Source organism: Seriola dumerili, unplaced genomic scaffold, assembly GCF_002260705.1.
Source record: "Seriola dumerili isolate Sdu_G_001 unplaced genomic scaffold, Sdu_1.0 BDQW01000078.1, whole genome shotgun sequence".
Taxonomy (NCBI): Eukaryota; Metazoa; Chordata; class Actinopteri; order Carangiformes; family Carangidae; genus Seriola; species Seriola dumerili.
Window position 1 is genome coordinate 1,790,909 of NW_019174333.1, and position 23,958 is coordinate 1,814,866.

The 23,958-nt window shown below is 43.2% G+C and overlaps 1 protein-coding gene across 1 annotated transcript in view; it reads right to left on the minus strand.

The window, feature by feature from the left end:
• The window catches only part of LOC111220818 (plectin-like), a 40,326-nt gene extending 16,908 nt beyond the window's left edge, over positions 1-23,418 (minus strand). Inside the window, exons 1-23 of the mRNA XM_022744049.1 lie at positions 23,151-23,418; positions 20,472-20,533; positions 16,971-17,060; positions 14,541-14,618; positions 14,280-14,372; positions 11,386-11,552; positions 8,022-8,137; positions 7,587-7,693; positions 6,887-7,006; positions 6,688-6,783; positions 5,943-6,070; positions 5,174-5,267; positions 4,935-5,089; positions 3,859-4,195; positions 3,542-3,619; positions 3,141-3,302; positions 2,930-3,034; positions 2,708-2,803; positions 2,396-2,521; positions 1,935-2,087; positions 1,579-1,733; positions 1,354-1,480; positions 709-892 (exon numbers count right to left, since the gene is read on the minus strand). Coding sequence (XP_022599770.1) covers positions 709-892; positions 1,354-1,480; positions 1,579-1,733; positions 1,935-2,087; positions 2,396-2,521; positions 2,708-2,803; positions 2,930-3,034; positions 3,141-3,302; positions 3,542-3,619; positions 3,859-4,195; positions 4,935-5,089; positions 5,174-5,267; positions 5,943-6,070; positions 6,688-6,783; positions 6,887-7,006; positions 7,587-7,693; positions 8,022-8,137; positions 11,386-11,552; positions 14,280-14,372; positions 14,541-14,618; positions 16,971-17,060; positions 20,472-20,533; positions 23,151-23,265 — 2,944 coding nt within the window. The 5' untranslated portion in view covers positions 23,266-23,418. The remainder of the gene's footprint in view (positions 1-708; positions 893-1,353; positions 1,481-1,578; positions 1,734-1,934; positions 2,088-2,395; positions 2,522-2,707; positions 2,804-2,929; positions 3,035-3,140; positions 3,303-3,541; positions 3,620-3,858; positions 4,196-4,934; positions 5,090-5,173; positions 5,268-5,942; positions 6,071-6,687; positions 6,784-6,886; positions 7,007-7,586; positions 7,694-8,021; positions 8,138-11,385; positions 11,553-14,279; positions 14,373-14,540; positions 14,619-16,970; positions 17,061-20,471; positions 20,534-23,150) is intronic.
• Positions 23,419-23,958: the final 540 nt, after the last annotated feature.

Below are 23,958 nucleotides of genomic sequence, written 5' to 3' on the forward strand. Positions count from 1 at the left end.
GCATATATATGATCTGTTTACAAGCAGCACAAGCTCTGAATACATACAGCTGGTTATTAGTTCAAATCAGGTTTTGCATTGCATGTAAGAGACAGTTTGCTCAGAAACATGACATCCTCCTGAAAGATACAGAATTAGTGACAGGAACTTATTTAACAGTTATGTTTACAGCATTAGTTGTATTTGAACTATCTGTGTCACACTGTAAACACATTTACTTTTACATGCTTGATTGGTCCTTTGGTGATTATCTAGTTAATTTATCAATTTGATCATTCACTGATAGAGTTTGGAAATCAGCTGCCGTGAAACCCATGCACAGAGACAGGACAGCAACACAGTGAGAGAAGTGAGGAGGGACATCAGAATCAGTGGGGGTGATGAGGCTGATTGAGTTAATGAATGACATGAAACATGGCAACACAACAACAACAGCAGCAGCACACACACAGTCAGTCAGCCAATCAGAAGCTCCGGTTACAGGTCTGCCACTGTGACTGAAGCACCTTACCTGCGCTGGGCGGAACTGAGCCTGAAATGATGTGAATCCAACAGTCAACCAACACACCAATGACCATGAGGAACGATTCAGTGAGGAAATGTTTTAAATGAAATAAGTGCGTCATATAATCAATGTCGGAGCCTGTTTGTGAGAGGCCGGAAGGATCCACTGTGGTGTATGAAACACGATAACCACACCGTACACACCTTGCTCTGCAGAGCTGACCATGGTGTTGTAGTGCAGGTTGGCTTTGTTGTAGTTGGACTCCACTTGCATTCGGTCCTCGGCCCCGAACGTCTGGGAGTCCTGGCTGTCCCTCAGGAAGTCCTGGTAGTGCTGCTCCAGGTTTCTCAGAGCCAGCCGGTACTCCTCCACCCTCAGGGTCTTAAACTGAGGGGGTGCAGGAGAGGGGGGGGGTATTAAACATTAGGAAAACTAACACTGAAAAACGTTCCCTCTCTCTGTAGAGAATAATCAGCTAAAATCTAAAAATATTTTGGCCTTTTAGTTATTAGTGTTTAACATATTCAACATCAAGAGAATAAACCAAATCAGATGAAGGTTATCACTCGTCAGAAGATGAAACATAAACTCCACCCACTCTCACTGTTCATTTCAACTGTTTTCATACTTACTAAGCACATTAATCTAATTAGATGTAACAAATTACAGAGGAGTGACCTCATGCAGTGAAACAATTAAACTAACTGTCATCTGGACCAAAGTTCACTGGAACAACAGGCTTCATTTAGTTTAGGAGAAAGATAAAACCTCCATGTACTTCAGAGATTTTATATAAACTTAAAGGAACTGTTAGTGTATTAGCTTTTCTGTATGTGATATGCTGTTACCATGGTGATGTTCCAGGACTTGATGATGTGGATGTCTCTCATCAGGTACTGCCAGGACAACAGACTCCTCATGTCCACAGACATGGTCTGCCACATGGTCTGCAGCCTCTGGAGGTTTCCGTCCAGTCTGAGGAGGAGGAAAGAGGGGGATGAGCTCCTGTGACCTCCTGTGTGTGGACGACAGTGAATCTGGTTCCCGACTAACCCGAGACTCTCTGAACTCACCCGGCGACGCTGTTCACAGCGTCCTTGTTGGTGGGTGGGACCAGGAAGCAGATGGATGGAACGGACGCCTCGCTGCCTTTATCGTTCAGCACCCGCCACTTGTGAGGCTGCGAGTTGTTCAGCAGAGCGCACTCGTCTCCTCTGTGGACTGTGATCTGAGGGAGATAAACACACAAGTCCAACCTGTCAGTGGACTGAACCTAACACTGCACACACCTGTATCTGTCATTTCATTATTAGTTAACCACAGTTTTACAAATATTAAAAATATGGACAAAAATAGAGAAAGAGTTTTTAAGATTTTAGCGTTTCCCCTGATTTGTGTTCATGTGCTGTAAACGGTTACGGTCACTTACCTCCATCTGTTTGAAGTCACAGACAGCCTGGACGGGCTGCTTGCCTTTTATTGGTGTAGCAGGGTTACGTGGTTTCAGCTGGACGATGGTCTTGGCTCTTCGCTTCAGACCTTCCAGGTGAGTTTTAAACTCCATCAGTTGCTCTTTCTCATCCTGTTAGATCAGAATAACGTATAATGTGGGGGATATTCATATTAATACTCAATAGTTAGTGTGAAGTTGCTCATTTACAATCTGTAGATATATTTCTGACAAATGACAGAAAACTATTTACTGCTATGATTTTTTCTCCACCTTTACCAGTGACTTAAAAGAATGAGGAGTTCCCAAGGATTATATATTATTATTTCATTTGCCAGTACACAAAATACTCTGTCCTCCTTACTGGTACTTTAAATATGAACAATATCTTCTGTCTATCTGTGTTTATTAAAGTAAATAACAGTGATGAATAAACCTACAGCTGCGTCCTGCAGCAGGTCCTCCAGCCGCGTGACTGTGATGGAGCGATCGCATGTGTACTTCCTCTTCATTGTGTCCTGCATCTTTTTGATCCTCTCCTCCGCCTCCTTCACATCAGAGAAAAACTAGACAAGGAACAAAGAGGAGACATGAGGCTGCGGCAGCAAGACTAACAAACACATGGACAGATGAGCAAGCAATACCAATTACTCCGTGACAAAGTTAACTCTTTAGCGATGAGCTGACTATATGAACCGGGCACAGACAGTTTCTACGTGTTGAGGTCTTACGGTGCGAGTCGGTAAACGAACCTGGAAGTAGGCGGTGTTTTCCTTCAGGTGTGTTTCGATGCAGCAGCACAGCTGGAGGATCCAACTCCACTGAGTCTGCAGAGCTGCAGTAAAGGCCTGAGGAGGACACAGAGTGGTGATGAGGAGGATAAATAATGTTGTCTATGTGAATAATACACAGGATCACAGGATGTTGAATATGTGCTGTAGTGGATGTGACTGCAGCAGCGGAGTGAGTCGCACCTCTATGGTCTTCCTGGCAGGATGTCCGTCTCTCAGCAGTTTGTCTCCTGTGGTCTGGACAGTGTTCACCTTCTTCTCCCTGAGCTCCAGCTCTCTCATCAGACCCTGACAACAACAACAACAACAACAACAACAGCAACAACATACATGTGTTAATCCTTATCACTGCAGAGCATTGTGGGTAAAACCTGTCAGAACATCTCACTGTTACCGAGTAGTTCTCTTTCTTGGCGGCCATGTTGGTGTTCCGTTCGCTCCAGTCGTAGTTGACCTCCTCCTCCTCTTTCTCGTTCAGCCACATCAGCTCTTTGGTCGCCGCGGTGACGAAGGCGTGAAGCTGGTCCAGGTAACGCAGGCGGGCCTTAGAGGCGTTCTGTGGTGATACAGGTGACACGTGTTATGATGCGTCAGGGGAGCAGAGGGCTTTAAGGTGGCACCGCACACTCGCTGGCAGCTTGAGATGCTCTCCAGCTTCTACCTGAAGCTCCTGAAAGATCTGTGACGCAACTGCTCTGTCTCTGTTTATCTCTTCAGTTAACTTCATCAGTAATGTGAGTCACTTTATTTCTCATGTGTTTGTTTCTCTTCACTTCAGCTTCTGTTGTGACTCACCAGGAGCTTTCCGTACTGTAGCTCCAGTTTTCCCAGATAGTCGCGGTAGGAAGCTTTACTGGCAGGCGACACCTGACTCTGGAGGAGAGGAGAGGGCGAGGTCAAAGGTCAGTTAGGCAGTATTTTTCTTTTGAGAAAAAGAAAAAAAAAAATTCACATCATGTCCACAGCAAAGACAAGCATTACCCATCTCAGTCCTTAAAATATTCATGACTCTGTTTTCAGAATGATTTAACATCATTCGTGTTTGATGATTAGACTCGACTTTTGTTTCACTTCATATTCATTCACACAAATCTGAGATCGACTGTTCGTACCTCGTCGGCCTTCGCCCTCTCGATCTTGGAGCGGAACTCCTCCACAGACTGGTGAAGGCCGCGGTGGCTGCCCAGCTGAGACTCCACGGTGGGCAGGTCGGACCCCCACTCTCCGTCGTCCACACGGCGCTGGTTCTCCTCCACCCAGCCCAGCAGGTCCTGGATGTAGCGCAGGGTGACCTCGTCCAGCTCGGGCCGCACCCTCATGGGGGCCTGCTGCAGGACCTGGGCGGTGTGGATCTGAGTCATGGGGATCTGCGTGGTGGTCACGCCCGACTTCAGGCGCAGGTTGTACTCGCTGCGGAGGTTCACCAGCCGCTCGTGGAGACGATAAACCCTGCGGCCAGAAACAGATGGTCATTAACGGTTTTTAGATTTGATTAATTTGATTAATTTAAGGAAACGCCAAACAATCAGTTGATGCAACTTCTCAGGAGAAAGGAGAGAGGAGAGGAGAGAGGAGAGAGGAGAGGAGAGGAGAGGAGAGAGGAGAGGAAAGAGGAGAGGAGAGGAGAGAGGAGAGGAGAGAGGATAGGAGATAGGAAGGAGGAGAGAGGAGAGGAGGGAGGGAGAAAGGAGGGAGGAGAGAGGAGAGGAGGGAGGAGAGAGGGAGGAGAGGAGAAGATAGGAGATAGGAAGGAGGAGAGGAGAGGGAGGGAGGGAGAAAGGAAGGAGGAGAGAGGAGAGGAGGGAGAAGAGGAGGGAAGAGAGAGGAGAGGAGGGAGGAGAGAGGGAGGAAGAAGGAGAGGAGGGAGGAGGGAGGAGAGGAGGGAGGAAGGAGGAGAGGAGGGAGAAGAGAGGAGGAGAACATTAGGTTAATTAGTGACTCTAAAGTGGCTGCTAGTGTGGATGTGAGTGAGACTGGTTGTCATGTCTGTTGATTGGACAAAACAAGTAAATTGGAAATTAAACCTTGGGCTCTACAAATTTCACTAATTTACTGATTAACAATTAATCACATAAATAAAAGGATCAATTAGTAGGTCAACTGTAGTGAAGATAATCATTAGCTGTGACCCTACTGTCAAAGCTCAGTCATTGTAAATGTTGCAGTTAGACTTCTCTTTCTTTCACACCTGCGATACATCTGTTCAGCCTGCAGGTGGCGTCCGTCTTTGAGCAGCTGAACGTCATTGAAGAGGAAGCGAATCATCCCTTCTGCTTTCTCCAGATCTGCCTCCATCTCTGCTGTGTGCTGAGCAGGTTTCCCCGAGCTCATCATCCTCACGTCCTGCGGCACAGAGACACAGTTAGACGGTCACAGCTCTGCGGGGAGCTCAGGTGATTTCAGCGGCACCGACTGTTTGTGTCTCACCGTCTGCAGCAGAGTCTCCACCTGGTTCAGCTGCTCCTCACACACCCCCGACTCCATCTGGACCTTACTGACGACCCTCTGAAGTCGCTCCAGCCTGCAGCAGGAGAGGAGGGGGGAGGGGGGTCAAAGGTCAAAAATTCACCTTAAACAAAGTACCTGTCAGTCAAACCATCCTCCAGGGTCCAGGAGGGGAGAGAGGATGCCAAGGATCTTCTTTGTTTTTGTTGTGGCAAACTAAATTAAAACAATCTCATTACGGATAATTCAAACTGAACGAGCTGATTAAAGAATTAAAAATGACATCACTCACTCCGTCCTCCTGCGGAATAAATACTTTAACTCGTATCCCTGATGCATGAACGCCATGATGGAGCTCGGATCGTTCACCACAGCACAGATCAGACTTTTCAGAACTCACTTCAACACTCTCTCAAATGTAAGAACCAACAGTCAAAGCTACGCCCTATCCACCATGTGATTAGCAAAAACAAGCTCATAAATCAAATGACCATATTATTATGAGATTGTTTCCGTGGCGATGGCAGGGCTGTCATGTGTTTGCCCTAATATGATTTCTACTTCCCGCCCCATAAAGTCAACTCAGTTACAGTTGGTTAGTGAAGTGGACTTTGTCATTAGGAAATGAGTCATCCTCAGACTCACACTGAACCAGTTTCTTCATTCCTTGTGGTTTTCACCCAAAAAAAAAAAAAAAAACGGTAGAGTTTGCTTCCAGCATGTGATGAGGTTCAGTCTGTGGCCCAGTTACCTCTCAAACTCTGTCCTGAGGAGACGCTCTCTCTCCAGTATGGCCACGTGCAGACGACCCCATTCCTTCTCCACGTCAAACGGGTGGTAACCTGGCGGCACTTTGACGTGACCCGCCTGAACTGCACCCTGAAAAAAAACCCCACAGCCGCGTACAGTTCAACAATCGCGTTTCAAATCTCAACCATCCGAACATTTCAAATTAAAACAAGTGGACTGTTTCTGATTGTTCGAGTCTAGTGATGAACCGGGACATAAACTCTTTAAAGTACCTGGATTATGACGACCTGGACTGATACAAATATTTCNATCTTTAAAGACTGTTTTTGGACTGACTGACTCTGAAAGCAGGAAGACATCTTGTTCTAGAGGTTTCAGCTGTAAATTGTACCTGGATTATGACGACCTGGACTGATACAAATATTTCAAATCCAAATATTTGATAGTGTTAACAGTGGTGAAAGTTATTGTACTGGCTATTCTAGTGTAAAACTGGAATCTGTCTCCATTATATGGATATATANGGTGGTGAAAGTTATTGTACTGGCTATTGTACTACTAGAACTGTGGGTGTTAAAGGTTAAATATCAGTGTAAAACTGGAATCTGTCTCCATTATATGGATATATATTACATTATATAGTATAAAGACTTATTTCCATATTTCTTTCTTGGCAACAACATCCTGTGAACAGCTGATTTCATGACAGAATGAAGATTTACTGGAGCTGCGATGAGAGAACTGACCTCAAAAGACTTGAAGATGTGTTTGGAGCGGTTCTTGTCGGCCTCCTTCGCAGGAAGTTCCGTTTCCTTAAACTTCAGAAACTGACGCCAGAGAACCTGCGGACCAGACAAGAGACGAATTAGTTCCGCGTCAGCTTCATCATCATCGTCATGTTCGTAAAAAAAAAAAAAAAAAAAAAAAACCACAAGATCCACTCACCTCGATCTCCTCGTAGCTGGTGGGGAACTTCCTCTCCTCGAAGACGAGGATGTGATGTCTGATCCACTGCAGCAGAACGGTGACCAGTTCGTAATACTCCTGCCAACGCAGCTCCAGCTCCTGGAGATCACACACAGACAAACGTTTAAAAACCTGGAGGATGAAGTTTTACTGTGTGAACTGAGAGGCGTAAAGGACACGCATTTTTTGGGGAATTCCATAAACTACGTGAAGTGTAGGAGAACGCTACAATTAAAGATGTCCTGGGATGAGTAAGACCTGAGGAATGCAAGGTTATGTACCTTGGAAATGTAAACGATTATGTCAGTGAGAACGACAGGTGTTTGACCGCGATATTATTGATCACAAGCAAGTTTTGATTGTACGTAGAAATGAAAAAAGAGCTGGAAAATCTCTTATGACGATAAAGCTGAAGCAATATTACTCCTCATTGCTCTGATGATGTTGGAGCTTTTATAGCAGCAATCACTGCTAACTGCTCTGAATCAAGCGTCTACACTGTAAAATGTTAAGTTCATCGATTGCATCATGTTTGAAATACTAATTTCAGTAAAAAAAAAAAAAATATTTATATAACTAGATGTTGGTTATCACCCCCTCTCTGGTCTCTGCTGCAGGAGCTCTTTATAGTGATTTAAGGGGAAAGACAGTTTGACGATGTTGAAGAGGAGAGACTCACGTTGGCTTTAACACCGTCCTGAACGTCCGGTACTCTGGGCATGACGTCATACAGAGAGGAGACGTATGTGATGATGGATTTCTCATCTGGATGGGGCACGTCCACGTCTGCAGAGACAGAGAAAGTGATGTTACTTTTTAGTGAAATCCAAGAGGAAGGAAAAACGTTACTTATGGAAACTGGGAAACTGATGTGTTTGTTCGTGTTTAGGATTAGATTGTTTATCATTTGGTTTGCTAATATGTAGATTTGTGAACTCATTGCACTTTAGGTAGGAAAAAAATTTAAAAAAAAAAACACTTTTCAGTGTTCATCAGTGGAAAATACTGTAAGAAAAGTTTTTCCTCTGTGTGAATTTGCCTAAAACAAAAGAGGATAAACACATTCTCTGTTATTCGCTGTAGTAAATGATTAAAAGACGCCGCCTCCTCTCACCCTCGGGGTCCAGCAGTCTGGTGACGCCCAGGTCTCTCTCGGCCGTGCTGAAGGCCTGCTCCAGGTTCTCCTGGTTGCTCTGTCGGTACACTTGGCTCATGTCAATCAGAGTGGGCCTGCGGACAGAAAACCACCCACACAGAACAGTGACTGGAAATGGCTCGTTACACTTTTACAACCGTCAGTCACTCTCAGATAAAAGTCAGATGAAGGATGATCTTAAATTAAATTTGACCGGAGAAAAATGTGGAGAGAAAAAATACTTGTTAATTATCTTTTGACATCTAGATTTCTGTTTCTGTGTCTTCAGTTTTCTTTTCGACCTGGCAGCTATAACTCCGCACTGACAGGTGGCAGGTGAAAAAATGTTATGTTGCATATTTCATGATTTATGTTGCTGGAGGCAGGATGATCAGAGGAACTATGTCTTTCTTGACACCAGAGAGGGCAAGAAAAAACAAGAGCAGCTTAACATTCCCCTATCTCTTTCTACACAAACAGGACAGACACTTTGCTTCTGAGTGCACGCTGCCAGAAAGATAACTGCAGACTAATAACATGTAGGCACAAGCACAGAGCATCACGTAACACTGAGGGGATGAAAGTGCATCTCCTGCCCAGAAAAGACCACAAATCCCAAAGAGAAACTCTGCTCTCAGGACACAGTGTGAAGTAAATTTAACACAGTTAAAACTTTTCCAAAACAACCAAATCTAGAGTCGTCATACACTTGCACCACTCTCTGGACGTAGTACTCTTTGTATGTCGGTTCTCTCTCCGCGTAGCAGGCCTGTCTGTAGGACAGTCTGTCCCGGCTCAGGTGGATGACATGGGGCTCTTCGTGCTCCTCGCCGTGGGACCCCCGGCTGGAGCGGGCCCCGGGGCTCTGGGAACTTCGGCCTGAGTCGAAGGAGCTCTCGGCGGGGACGTCCTCACACAGCATGACCACCCTGTCCTCCAGGTCACTGACGGAGCCCGCGGTGCTGCTGGAGGCGCTGTTCAGACGCCTCTTGGAGCGGAACTTCTTCTTCAGGTTTAACATAGTTTGTAAATGTCAAATTAAAGGCACTAAAGGAATCCAAGGTTTTATTTTACAAAAGCTGAAGTCATTAAAAAAAAAAAAAAAAAAAAAGTGAAGCTACGGTATAATTAAGAATGATTTCATCCTGGCTCGTATCCGCTGGTAATTCCTGCTTCCTCTTTTTCTTAATGTCCGTCTTCAGACCAAACCACACAGAGTCCTCTCTGCAGCTCTGCGCGTCCTCCTCTTCCTCCTCCGACCGAAGACTCTCTGGCAGACAGGTTAGCGTACCTGTGCTCTGCTACAACCTGCTGAGCCTCCAGTGAACGTACCTCCAGGGCAACCTTTTCCCGAATGAGTGAGCTACACCCACACTGTCAAAGAAAATCCCGAGCGATGCCAGCTCCAGTTCTACATGTTCTTTCTGTGCCGTGGGGTTGAGCGACTGATCCTGCAGGGCTTGTTTCTGCTGTGCAAACACAGAGCCTTAAAGTGGCACTCCACCCAAAATATACGGTTTGGGTTTGGAGCGGTCTGGAAAGGGGGCCATTAAAAGTTTCCTCACTGAGGAGAACGGTGGCTCGTTCGGATTCGTGTCAGTTCTTCTGGTAACAAGCGAGGAGTAAAAAAAAGTATTGAAGAAGCATCTACAGAAACTTTTCAAAGGACTGCTGCTGTGTGTTGGAATCATTATGTTCCAAATTGTTGCATTTTTACCCAAATATGGCTGAATTAACTACTACTGTCATGATGCCACAGTGTTGGTGAACACATTGAGGATGCGGATGGACAGCGAACAAGTGGAGGAAGAATTTCTGACTCCATTTTCCTGCAGTGAAAACTCACCATTAGAAACCGTTGAAGCCTCTTGTAAACCTGTCATGTTAGAGTCTGATGCTCAAAACAAGATGGTGACTATTTCCCTTTATTAACACTAACAAGTCACATGGTGCAGTTGAAAACACACACTGTAAAAGGACTTTCTACGTTGTTATTCATGCATTTGCCAACAATTATAACGCTTCCCAAGAAGCATCAGTAACTGGTGTTTAAACAGTTAATGGATGATTGATGACACAGCGTAACTGCACTGTCATTATGTTTAATGTACAGATCACTAAAGCGTGTTATATGTGCACATGTGCAGATGATTCAGCGGCAGTTCAGAACTTGTTGAAATTGAACAAAGTTATAACTTGACCTTGAAAAAATATTGTTCCACTTTTTTTTTTTTTTTTTTACACTTAATTTTGCTTGTTTTAAATCTTTGATATTTTCTGTGATTTAAACTGTGTTATATTGTCAGTCAGTCATTAACTGTTATATTTGTACTTCACACCAACAGTTCTAGCTGTTGACATTTATTACATCAGTTTAAAATGTCCTTACATCTACAGTATAGTGTTTTATAAACCATTTATTAAAGTACTTACTGCTTATGAATGCTTAATTAAAGGAGGGTTCAAATAAAATATTATCAGAAAGTGTTTTCTGAGGAATTCAAGCCTGACATCTGTCTCTGTTTGATTTACAGTTTGTCCCGACAGGTGAAGTGAACTGCTCTAAAAGTCAAATACGAATTTTTGCATTCCACCTTCTTGAACCTCCTGCAATAAATAATAAAGACACAGCAACATGAAATATGCAGAAGGTCACAGTGGAGACCTTTTTAACTGGCTGTAAAGTTCATTTCCCACGATGCTAGAGCATCGCAGGTCCAGGCAAGCTGCGCCGACCAGAGAAAGGTTTGTGAGTGTGGCTCTGCGTAACGTAACAAAACATAACATGACCAAACGACTGGGAAAGAGCAGAAACAGGTGGAGTGTATATACAGACTGCAGGGGAAACACACAGCTCGACAAGCTGTGTCTGATCCTGTTCATCCTCTTTATAAAGAATTCACTGAACTGTCCTCGGGAAGACGCTGTTGAGCTGCAACAGCAACCCACAGCTTTTACAGAAAGCCCTTTATACCAAATGCAACAACTGTGAAGTACTGTGCATGTGCTAATTTCATTATTGTATTTCTTGTTTGTGAGTCACAGTGATGTGGTTTAACAGTCTGTGAAGCCAAAGGCAAATTTCCACATTTGCGGACAATAAATATTATTATCATTATCATTGACCTTTCGTTTGTGTCACTGCTGTTATAAAGGTGAGTTAAATGACGTTTTCCACATCGTCATCTCCTTTTTCTGATTCATCTCTTCAGTTTATCGCATTATCAGATCCATTTTGAAGTTCTAGTCTCTTCTTTTCTTCCCATGTTTTGCAGTCTTATCCTTTATGCAAAACCCGGCAGGCCAAAGTTTAACCTTGATCCGCTGATGATCTGTGTCTCACCTGTGTTTGTGTATGATGGCGTTGAAGAGCTTTCCATCCCTCCAGCTGGTGGTGAAGTTGTCGCAGCGCAGGCCCTGGTATCCCTCCACCATCCTCTGAGACCACAGCAGCAGCTTCTCTTTGGCCGTCATGTCGTCCGACTGACCGTTCACCTGGATGTCTGAGATCTGGAGGAGAAGACGGTGCAGCTAGTCAGCGATGAGAGAAGGTGAGGTGATATTATGACAGGCGGTGAAATTAATCAACCAACAAACAAACAAGTCTCATATAAAGTCGCCACAAACAGCGGTAAATGTATGAAAAGTTACTTTTTTCCCAGCAGCACATGGTGTTTCTTTTGATATACTGAATATGACTCAAGCGTAGGTTGAAGGGCAGAAAAAAAAACAACAACTTTTTCCAGTTTTTGCCCGCTGATTTCTTCCAGACGTGAGATGAGTCACATTCGAAACCTCAAACAGAAACCACCACTTTTACTTGAAGGGCACATGAAATCCATGAAGCTCAGTGTTTTTGGAGAGAAACACAAACGCTTTGTGATTATCTGTGACCAAAACAGAAATCATGAGAATGAAATAGTCTGTGAGTCACAGAGCTATACTGTATTTTCCAAACACAAATACTCCGGCTGCTGTAAATGAATGTTGGACTATGAAATAAAAAAACCTCCACAGGCAAATTCCTCTTTTTTTTTTTTTAGGAGCTGCGAGACGAAGCGATGAATCACAAGACCACGGCACCAAAACTCCTTTAGCGATATATTTTTTTACGCACGAAAGACAGACGACAGAATAAACTGCAGATTTAATCAAAGCAGATGTTTTTAAGGTGAATTCCTGTCTGTTTACTGAAGTTTACTGGTTTGCAGATGTTAACTAACATCTCTCTACCACCCAGTAGTTGGTGTCTGGTGTCGTATCTATAATTGGATGAATAAACGGTACTGATGAGAAGTCTTTTGGTGTTTGCTTTGGTCTGCTGGATGCACCAGGAGGGCGGGGCTCTCTATAAAACTGGGCACAATCACAGGAAACCTTTTATGTTTTTTTTTTAATCTGAACTACTTGACTTGTCTTGATGCTGAAAAGACAAAAGAAAATAAACATCTGCAACTTCTGTTCTGAGTATTTGTGTGTGTGATTTTTACCACAGCATGTAAATCTACAATTTTATTATGTGCTGATGATGCATTCACTGAAGGCTGCACTTCCAGTCCTGATAGATTCCTCTTACTGGCACCAGCTTTATTATAACTGTTGACTATTCTCAGTGTTTTTGGGTGTGATGATGAGTCATAGCAGAACTAATAATTTCACTCTTTTTTTTTTTTGCAGGAAAGGGTGGAGGAGGGAAAAAAAAAGAAGGCATTTCTTCCTTCTGCTATTTTCCCTCCATAAGGGAAACCCCGGTGCTGGGCTGTGGACGTGGGCACAAAGTGACTCAGACGCTGGGTGGAAACGGGACCTCCGCCCCTCCGAGAGAATCCCGGCTCCCACTCCATTATTCCAACAGTCACCTGTGCGTTAGTAAAATGTTGAAGTGCACCGGGGGGAGCTCAGAGGAAACTCACCATTGTTTGTGATGACCAGCATGTGTTCATATAAAGAGATTAACGGTTTGTTTGGCTGCCCGATGACTAAGTGGATCTACATGGAGGTTTTTGGTTTTATTACTTGAGGAAGAAAGACAAAAGGTTCACCTTAAAAAACATTTGCTCAGTTAGAGATCAGACTTTTATTTACTGTTCTTGCATCTGTTTTTATACCAGGCTGTTTTGATTGTTGTGATATATTGTGTGCATGTGTTTCTTTTTTAACTTACAAGCACCAATCAGGAGCAGCGCTCCTAATTAGGTTGTATTTTAAATGAAATGACAATAAAGGCTTTCTACTCTATTCTTCTCTAGGCTACAGTGAAGTTTTAAAAAACGGGAGAACACTTTCTACTGAGTTTGAAGTTTCGGAGTCGTGACTCGTCACGTGTCACCTCCTGCCATCTTCCTCATGGGAATCACTGAGTCACACTGAGGGATGAGGGAACAGGATCCCACATCCACATCCTCACATAACCATCAAAGAATCCTCACGTCCTCCCACTCTTTCTTCCAAAATCTACCAAGCCATCTGCTAAACATGCCCCCCCCGACCGCCCCATCCGTCCTACGCAGCGCCATCGCCCCCCACCCATCAGGGACACATCTGCCCTCTGACTAACGCTTTCCCAAAGGTGGTACGAGCCATTTTATACTGTTTATGTTTGAGAGTGAAGACCCCTGCATTTAGATTTAAGGCCGACCTATAGAGCTTCACAACCACAGAAAACAGCAACTGACTGACATGAAAAATCCTTCTTGAAAAATGAATGAACATCCTTTTTTTCAGTGTTTAGTCTTTGAGCACTCAGGGGCTCAGGGAGCGGTGGTAGTTGTGTATAAGAGGCTGAGTGCTGCCAAATGTCCAATAAAGCCCCATTTGGAAATGATTGGCTGCGCTCTTTCTGTAACTGCTGCATCAACATCAGGATGAAGTGAAGCTGATGATCGAACCACGAGCAGGGAGCAGCACTTTGATTTTCCTCGCCGCGCTGCGGAAGCAAACTAATCACAAGGTAATGAGAGTAAACTGAAATGCATGTTAGTCATACGATGGAGGAACCTCATCTTATGTAACGTCAACGTCCAGTTTGAAACATAAACACCACGTGCGGCTCAGGAAATGTGTTTGAGGAGAGTTTTCTGGAGGGGCGGTGGAGTGTGTCTGTGAGAGAGCGGGAGCAGCCAAACGCCAAAGGGAATTTCATCCCGGCGTCTTAAAACAATTGTGTGAAAATACTCGATGTGGCGATGAGTGTATTCGACATAACTCCCACCCCGACTTTAAAGTGTCCTGCAGTACCTGGAAGTGAAGGATGATGGTCCATATCAGACCCAGGGTCAGCTTGGGGTTCCCATCTGCAATGTCATCATTCCTGATGTTGACCAGTTTGACCTGAAAGAGTGTGGATACCAATAAAATGATTTAGGATACAGCACTAAAAAACAACATTATTCCTCAAATGTGACAAAGAAAGAACAAAAACAAAGCTGAAAACAGAGAAGCATCTTCATACGTCCTTAATATAAATCTGCTTTCGAAATCTTGTTTTTCTTTCCCGACCTGTCTGTGCTTGAGGAAGTCCAGAGCGATCTGTACGTTCTGCAGCTTGTGGAAACGCATCCGGCCTTTCTCCCTCGGCTGCAAGAGACGAGGAGACACCGAACATCAGGGGAGAGAGAGAGAGAGAGAGAGAGAGAGAGAGCATCAGTTTCTACTGACCAACAAACATCAAGGCCCCATGACTGAGGAACAGGCGTTTCAGTGTCCAGCAACACCGTCAGTGTTTAAAACAAAGGTCTAGCTTACTGTATATAAAGCTTCACAGTCATGGTCTTTGAAACTCAAATTTAAAAAAAAAAAAAAAAAAGACAGCAAATTTGAAGTGTGATTCAAATTGTGCGGAGTTGTGATCGAAGCGTTTGATCTGATCCTACATGACCCAGAGATGCATTAGATCCAGCCAGGATGTCTGCAGGTGAAAGCATGATGATGAATGAGAAACGATCCTCTGAGACCTACCAGCAACTTCTGCCCCTCGCACCTCATCCAACATCTTTTACATCATAACTGTCTGAGATTTTTTTTATTATCTGTAACGCAGTCAAATCGAGCAGCTTCCTTCTTGGGCGTCTACAGGACAGAGTCGTCCCCCCCCGCCCCCCCCGGGGGGTGAAGGCCGTGACATGCATTGGTGCTCCACATGTTAAGCTTTCAGCCAGCAGTCTCAAGCTTTGCTGCAGAGTCAGTCGACATATCAGTTTGCAGTGATGAAACTTTTTGCTTTTCAAAACAGTGAAGGAAACCCAACACCTGCAACTGTTGTTTGACCCTAGACGACTCCATGTGAGTTTAAAGGACCATACCTGTGGTTTTATGTAGAATCTGAATTTTTGCCAGGGATTTTTCAAAATAAAACCCAATCACCACTGATTTCCTGATTTCCTGATTTGACTGGAATCAGCCAGCAATATTTCAGTTAGAATACCAATTTTTCCTGGTTATGAATGAGATACTCAGAGAACTAAAGCTGTAAAGTGTTCCTCTAACCTGGTGCATTATTAAATATATTGATGTTTCCATTACAAATGGACCCAGAGCAGTTCCATTATTCATTTCTATTTTACATTTCTATTCAACATGACCAGTTTAGACACAGTGTTTACGAACAGCTTCACTCAGATCTCACGTATAGCTTTGCTTTTGTCCTGTCGGTGGCTGTGTCTCGCAGTGCGGCCGTTTTGGATTCAACACAGTTTTAGTGTGATGGTAAGAAAATCAACAAGTTGGGATTTTGTTTCACTTCATTTCTTTGTTAAAATAATGTGAAACTGCATCATGATGCAGCTGCACACTACGACTATTTGTAAGAAAATTGCTTGCTCACTCAACTGTCCTGTCACTTTATTCATAAATCACTATACATACTGTATGTTGTTGGTAAATTAAACCCGGAATGATGATGCGATTTGAAAAGGCCCGTGAGGAGACTGGAATTTATATATTTTAATAATTTGACGCTGTGGGATTCAGTATGGTCCTTTAACTACATTGAACTTGAGTTATATTTAGAGCAGATACGGGATATTTTTTGTTACATATTTTTCTCTTTCCCACTTATACAAATTTCTACTGTAAAATGTATTTGATAAATGTATCATCTATACTTCACACATGAAAAAGCACAACCAGAAAGTGTCTAAACATTGAGCAATAACAGTAAAATCTACATGCATCTGTAAACAAGACCACCACTTACACCCACGAATATCAAACATGACGCCCGACAGATTTAACCTTTCTTCTGCTCACTGATAAAATGGAGGAGGACGATGTTTGACACAAAAAGGGACAATATACAGGGAGTGTGACTGTCATCATGCACAACCCAGCAGCCACCTGGGGTGGTGACACATGCCACGCCCGAGGAGGCGGCCAGCCACAGTCCAGGCGCCACTCACCAACCGCACGTTCCTCACAACGTCACGTTCCCTCGGCTACCAAGGCAAGAGCATCGCACGAGAGGAAGGCAGAGGCAGAGGGGGGAAAGGTCAGGGCAAAGGTCAGCAAACAGGAATTAGATAAAGGAAAAACCAGGGGTCAAACAAGTCAGTGCAGAAAGGTTACGAGATGGAAGCAAAGAATGAAAATTAGTGTTTTAAGGCTACATCACCAGAAGGTGTGTTCCCAAAAGACCAGTGCTAAGGTAAAGAAAGTAAAAAGAGTGGAGAGCGCAGAACCTCAGCATGTTCTGAAATGTCCGAGAATCTCTGCATTAATTCAACTCATGCAGGAGTGAAGACGAGGAGCCCCCCAGGATTATATCTGACTCATAAACATTTAAGACACTTTGAGTTACAATGGAGAGAGACAGCAAATGAAACCAGTAGGACAGGACAGCAGGGACAAGAAGAGAGGGGTGGACAGGACAGGGGATTATGGCAGAAGCAGATATATCCCAACATCTGAAGGTCAAAGGTCAGTAAGGCTCACCAGCGTCTCTCCAGAGAGCACCTCCAGCAGGGAGATGAGGTTGTGTCCATCTCTGAGGTCCTCGTACAGGTCGGTGATGTGTCTCTGCGCCTGAACGCAGAGCAGAGGACACAATTCATCACTTTTTCACTTTTATTTTAATGAACCTTTTTCATTCAGTCTGGTGTCAGTGTGTGAGAGTTGAGTCACACACAATACAAACAGCTGCTGATCTCAACAATGACAGGAAGGAATTTCACACGAGGTACAATCACATTTGATTTAATAAAAGAAAAAGAACGCAAAAGGGAAAGAAAGTGAACAAAGCGGATTCTTTTTTTTTCAGAGTTTTGGCCGTGGTTCCTGTTCCTGTTTGGCTTCAGTGACACACCAGGTTAACAACAGCAGGGAGCAGTTAGATGATCGGGTTAACTGGATTATCTAAGGCGCTTGTTCAGAGGTGAAAATGTCAGTGAGCACACGAACACGTCGGCTTCAATCCCTCAATACAAAAAAACTGTATAAACACAACTACTGGAAGAAGGAAGCAGTAGTGCAAAATCTGATGGTTGTCAACGGAGAGTTTGGTTAATCATTTTAACATAAACCTGAATCTTCTCTTCCGAATACATTTGGTAAAATCTGTGATTTGTTTGCAAATTCATCTAATCAGCCACTTTCATTGTCTTGCTGATGGAGCTGAACAATGGATCAACATTTACGCCAAGTGCAATATCCAAATAGCAGGTCAAATGTGTCACAACACACCCTGAATGAAGCGTTGTGGTGCTGCAGAGACGGCCCTGTCTATGAATCATATTCTCCAGATGTAACGGAACATTTATTTTTATTTGGTACAAGACCAACAGAATTTACAGTATGATAATTAAAATTGAATTAAATTCAGTGAAAATGAAATGAAAAAATGAAAAATCATCACTAATACCACAGTTCTAATATCTGCCAAAACAATCGCAGTTGAATTTTTTTTGGATATCGTTCAGCCCTATTTCTTGATGTTTCTGTGTCCGTTAAATATTATATCAAAACTGAAACAAATAAGAACCAAAACTACAAATTAAGTTGAAAGAAAAGTCATCTTCCCTCGAGACTAACAGAAGAGGCTAATCCCTCCTGAAACTACCTCTAAACTTTCTACACGCTCCTCACTGTGTCATAAACGTTACTACATCTGTAATATTTGGTTTCCAGCTGCTGTGAATGAGAAGCTACAGAACATGTAAAAACTAGCAGTTAGAAAACAGTCCAACTGTTAAAATGAGGGGGAAAAGAAAAGGTCAGAGGTCATCAGCAAAAGAGCTCAGGTAAAAAAAAAAAAAAAAAAAACAGAGACATGCAGCAGAAAAGAATGTGTCCACTCAGCACTCTGCTCACAGACAGCACCTACCTCTCCCTTCCAGTGCTGACGGGAAAGGATGAGGAGGACAGGATGAAGGATGAAGGATGAAGGATGGAAAGAAGAAACAGTTTGATGTGAGAAAATATAAAACTGCAGGGACAGAAGACAAGAGGGCAAACATGCAGACGTTGGTTTGATTTTACATCAGACAAACAGTTGCTCATTTTCTTTTTTTTCCAGCATTTGATTTGATCTTGTTTGCAGTGGGATTAATAAAGTTTAAATAAAACAGAGGACAAATGTCAAAAATAATGTGTTTTCCACAGCTGCCCATAAGAATGAAGCATTCTTGGCCTGGTAGTTTAATCCCATGACTCTGCTGTGACCATGAGTCCAGAACGCCTCGGGGCCGGTCAGACCGCCGCCCCTGCTCAGAGTCCTCTGGACCCGAATCCGAGGGATTTTTCCCGACAAAGAAACAGGGGCCGACGACAAAGGCCGAGTCGTCTCGGACAAAGCGCCGCGTCACAGGACGCACGTGGAGGATGTCAGACATTCCTCACGGTTTAACACACATCAGTTCTCATCGGTGTGAAAACAAGGATTCATCATCCTGAACGTGACTCTGAGCAGCAGCCGACACACTCCACGTAAAATCAGAAATCAGTGTCCGGCTTCAGTTTGTTTAATGCTTTCTAAAAACATTCTCTGAAAATATGTGGTGTGATTTAGTCTGTTGTGCCTGGAGAGGATTACTTCAAACAGAATGTATCCTAATGATTCACAAAACACAAAATGAGCCTTATTTTCCTGTTGCCATAGAATTACATTATATGATACCTTCAAAATAAAGTGTCAAGCTCTACTCTTTGTGTCTGTGCCACCAGATCCTTCATTAAATGATTACCAAGGAAGATTTTAATTGTTTATGAGCATGATTCTGCTTTTTGACTCCTGGAAATATTTCATAAACAGCTAGAACTGCAACTATCAGCTGATTAATTGACAGAAAATTAATTGACAATATTTTGATAATTGATTTCAGTCATTTTCTAGTCACAAACATTCAGGATCAGAATCAGAATCATGTTTGTTCCCAAGTAGGTTTTCACATATAAAGGAATTGGTTTTGGTTTTTTGGTGCATGACAATAAAAATAGTAAGAAGAAAAAAGTCAGATGGATAGAACAATTCAACAATAAAATATTAACAATAAAAATGTGAAAAAATATTATAAAAAATCTCTAGTTCCAGCTTCTTAAATCTGAGGATTTACTGTTTTATTGTCATATATAATGAGCACAAAACTTTTCAATTTATTATGATTAAAAAAACAAAAAAGCAGGATATTATTCTCACGTTTGAGAAGCTGAAAACAATGAATGTTTCGGGCTTTTTTTCTTAATAAATCGCTTAATTGAAAATAAATCGCTTAATGAATAAATTATCAAAATTCTTGTCTATAAAATTTCTCTGTTCCAGGGCGAATTAGTTGATACTGAAAATAACTGTTATTGTAGCTGCTGCCCTGTTTTCATGGGTCAGGCTCATGGGTCAGACATATTCAGGACTCGTGGCCCCACATTCAGTCCTGCAGCTTCCTGTTCCCCCGCAGAGCCCCGAGGAGCCGCCCTGACGGTCTGGAGCCCAGATGTGAAACCTTACCGAGCCCGGCCCATGATACCGCTGTTAAAGCGAGGCCAGGTGTTTGTGACTCACTCATACACACACACACATGCACACACACACACACACACACACACACACACACATACACACACACACACACATGCAGTACAGTTCACACAAACAGCAAGTTAATGTGCAGAGAAGTGATTTGTGAAGTGAGAGAGAGATGAGGAGAATCTAGATCTGATGTTGTCTTCTGTTTCCAGTTTATCTGCTGCTGTTTTCAGGTAATGTTTCCCAGCAGTGACTCACATCACACACTTCAGTATCATTTTGTGTGATTTCAGATATTACAACCAGGTGAGATATAAAAGAATGTGAAACAGAAGAAACCTTCAGGGTCGTCTAAGGACGTCTGGAGTCTTATTTAGAAATATGACCCAAAATGAACTGAGGTCAACATTTTATTAACTTAACTAGCCAAATGTACACGAGTGTTTGTATGAGTGAGTGTAGGTGAAGCGGGCTCTTACCTTCATCAGGTGCTTGTTGACCCATTTTGTGAAGGTCTTTTTCTGGACTCGGTCCCGTTCGTCTGTGGAAACACAAAAATAAAACAGATGCTCAGTTTAATTCAGTGTGTGTTTTAACCCTTTGAACTCCAAAGGACATGGAGTCAGCTGAGTCTGTGACCTCCGCTAAGAGTCTTCTTAAAACACACTTAGATCAGAGTTTTACTTTCCCTTGAACTGTTTTATTTCTCTTAGTGACTGTGTTGGTTTTATCTGTTTTTCTTCTCTTTGAAATCTATTGATTTTATTGATTTCTTTTCTGTCTTTGTCAAGCACTTTGTAATGTAGTCTCTGGAAAATGCTCTATACAGAGATTATTATTATTATTATTATTATTATTATTATTATTATTAATAAATTGTTTATACTTTAAATTACTGCTAAACATTTTCCTATTTTATAGCTGTCTGACTCTCTCCACCCTCTGGTTTGATCTGAAGATTTCATTGGGTGTTGCATTCAGTGATGCTCGTAGAAAAGGCTTTCAAAAAAATTGATTCGGGTTTTGACAGAGAGCGATCACCTGTCTCGTAAGTGCAAGTTTCGAGTCTCTGCTAATTGATTTTGTTCACAAGGTTGAATTAACAGGAAATCAGTGGCTGCCATGAAGTTGTTTTACTGCAGAACAATGATTAACAACATTTTTGATCCGTGGCTCTTTCAATAGAAGGAAAGTCTGTTTCCTTCCATGTGACAGACTGCAGAGTTGTTGTGAACCAGTTGTGAACAGTTGTGCCACAGGGTAACCTTTACTTCTCATATTGATTTATTTGAATATTTCTAAGAGGCCAGACGCTGTAAAATCATCTTAAAGTCCACAAGAAAAAAGAAAAACTTAAAGTAAACATCATTTCACAAATAGATTTCTTCTTTTCCTCTGTCTGTGTTTATCCCACAACCCCTCAGATTTATTCTGTGACCCCTCAGAAGGGTCCTGACCTTTGACCGCTGATGAGGGCAGTAAATAGAATTTGTATTTAGTGAGTTTAAACATCCAGAACCACAGTCCTGGTCCCACATGTGATGAGACTCTACGGGGAAATTCACTTCAATTAAAAAAAAAGAAAAGACGTAGTTTTCCCAGAGTCAAAGCCAGAAGCCGGAGTGCTGAACATCAACATGTGATGTAACCAGAGACAATGTAGATGACTCAGGTGGGAACCTGTGGTTTAAATAATGTCCTTCAAAACAGAAAGAAAAAGGTGTTGTACCTGTCAGAGGAAACAGGTAAATTACCTCTGACATCCCTCAGATTAGCACCTCCACAGGAACACGTCCTGTCTTGTAGGACTTGTGCTGTTTTGGTTTTGATTTCAGAGTCTGATTATTCCAAACAAGACTCACATACCAGCAGGTACCACACAGGTATGTTGTGTAATGTTTTCCCTCAATTTTATCAAGCGTGCAGCAGAGAGCGCACGCCTTCACCTCTGCACCGTGAGCCTCAGCAGGTTGATGAGGCTGCTTGTCAGACACACAGGTGTCGGTTAGGACTCGACGCAATGTGACTCAGTGTTTTCAGTCCTGTGAGGAGCTTGTTTCATGTCCTGAATGCCAAGTGAGATCAGCGCTCATGTAGGAGAAGTGATCGGACGGAAGGGGAACAGAGAAACCAAAGAAGAAGAGGACATCCCGCGGCGCCGACGCCCAATTTCAGGGTGGCATCATGTCGATGAGTCACAAACACATTTGTGACTGTTTCAGCGTCGAAAAAGAGAAGTGGAAAAAAAACCTCAAAAGCCAAGAAATTCTACTATGACATGACTTTACATCCAGCCTGGACTGGTGTCTGGCTTTTGTTTTGTCTGTTGACACGTTAACTGTTATTCCAGCTGCAGAAATCAATGTCAAGGTCGGACAAGAGGCTGAAAGCTGCTCTTAACATTCCTAAACTCAAACTGGTGAAAAGCGCGACACAGAAAAGCAAACTCCGCTGAGCCCCGCTGCAAATAATGTGTTTGCTCGGCTGAGTTTTTGTAGCCTGGAGCCACAGACGGAGCCGTGGACGTTTTCTCTTCATCCTCTGAGTCAAAGAAAGTTTTAAGATCAGGCGAGAGATGTCAGGTGTCCTGACAGAGAGTGTTATGTGTCGGCTGCAGTTTGGCTGCATGATAAAGGTAAATCCTGCCATCAGCTGGAAAAAAAGAAATCTTTTCTAAATAAAATGTTGTTTTAGCTCTGGTCTGGTTAGTGCAACAGAGTACTGCATTAGAAAACACTGTGTGTAGAGTGTTCTGAATCACAGACACTCTGCGAGTTGGTTTAAGAGACAGAGTCCTCTGTGCTGCAGAGATTCAGATCACAAGGAGCGAAACAGATTTCTTCTCTTTCATAAGTTTTTCTTCTCAAAATGGGTGTCTGCTCAGTTGACCAATAAAAAGAGGAAAAGCCGTGACACATAAAGGGGTGTGGCCCCTTTGATAAAAGGGAGGCAGACGGCGACCACCACAGAAAAAACTCTGCAAATTCAGACATCAAATTTCCTTTGTGTGTTTTTCCATAAAAATACAGAAGTCAGAGCAAAATACTAAAGACTTGAGAGAAAAAAACCTGAACAAACTGAACTTTCCGAATCAAAGAATTCAGCTTAAGAAAACACACAAACAGCAGAGCCGCTGACACAAACCACAGCCACTCTACCTTTCCTGTGATCCATGGCCCTCAGCATCCCCTGGTAGTAGGAGTCCTCTGTGAAGACCCCGTCACTCCCCACACTGTCAGAGGAATAGTTTCTGAATCTCTGCTGCATCGCCATGGTGGCGTTCACTCACTGATCAAAAACACAAACACAAGCCTATGCGGGTGGATGTTATCTCCACTTCTCTTTATTGCCTGAAACTCTGCTCCACAGTGAAGTATCCTGCAGTGAGGTGGGAGTGTTTGAGCCTCTGATTCAGTTCCTTCAGTCTAACTCCCTCTTTTCCTTTCTCTGTTTGCGTCTCTGACATTCTCTGCTCCTATTTCTTTCTTCTTTTTTTTTTTTTTTTTTTTTTTTTTTTTTTTTCACCAGCTCTTGCAAAATGCCTGCCTGCGGGCTGCGATGTCAGAGGCTGTCATTCACCACACAGTGGTCTGCGGAGAGAGGGAAGATTCCCCCGACCTGGCCCGGCCCTGTAATGTACACCCCCACGACCCCACCCAACCAGACCACACCTCGCCAAAGACCCTCATCGACCGCCAGAGCCAAACAGACCTCTGCACTGATCCGCTGAGACACACTTTAACAGGACTTCAATCTGACTGTAGGAAAAACAGCACAAAAACACTTCTGTGTGTCCAACTAGCTACTGCATGACGCTGCATTTTCAAACAGACCGTGCGGATCTCTAATCCAGAAAAGGGGGCATGCCCTCATTTAGACCAGGAGCCAGTTTCACAAAGAGACTTCAGATAGACTGAGTCTAAATTCATCTGTTCTACAAAGCAGTTTAGTTCTGGTCTATCTTAA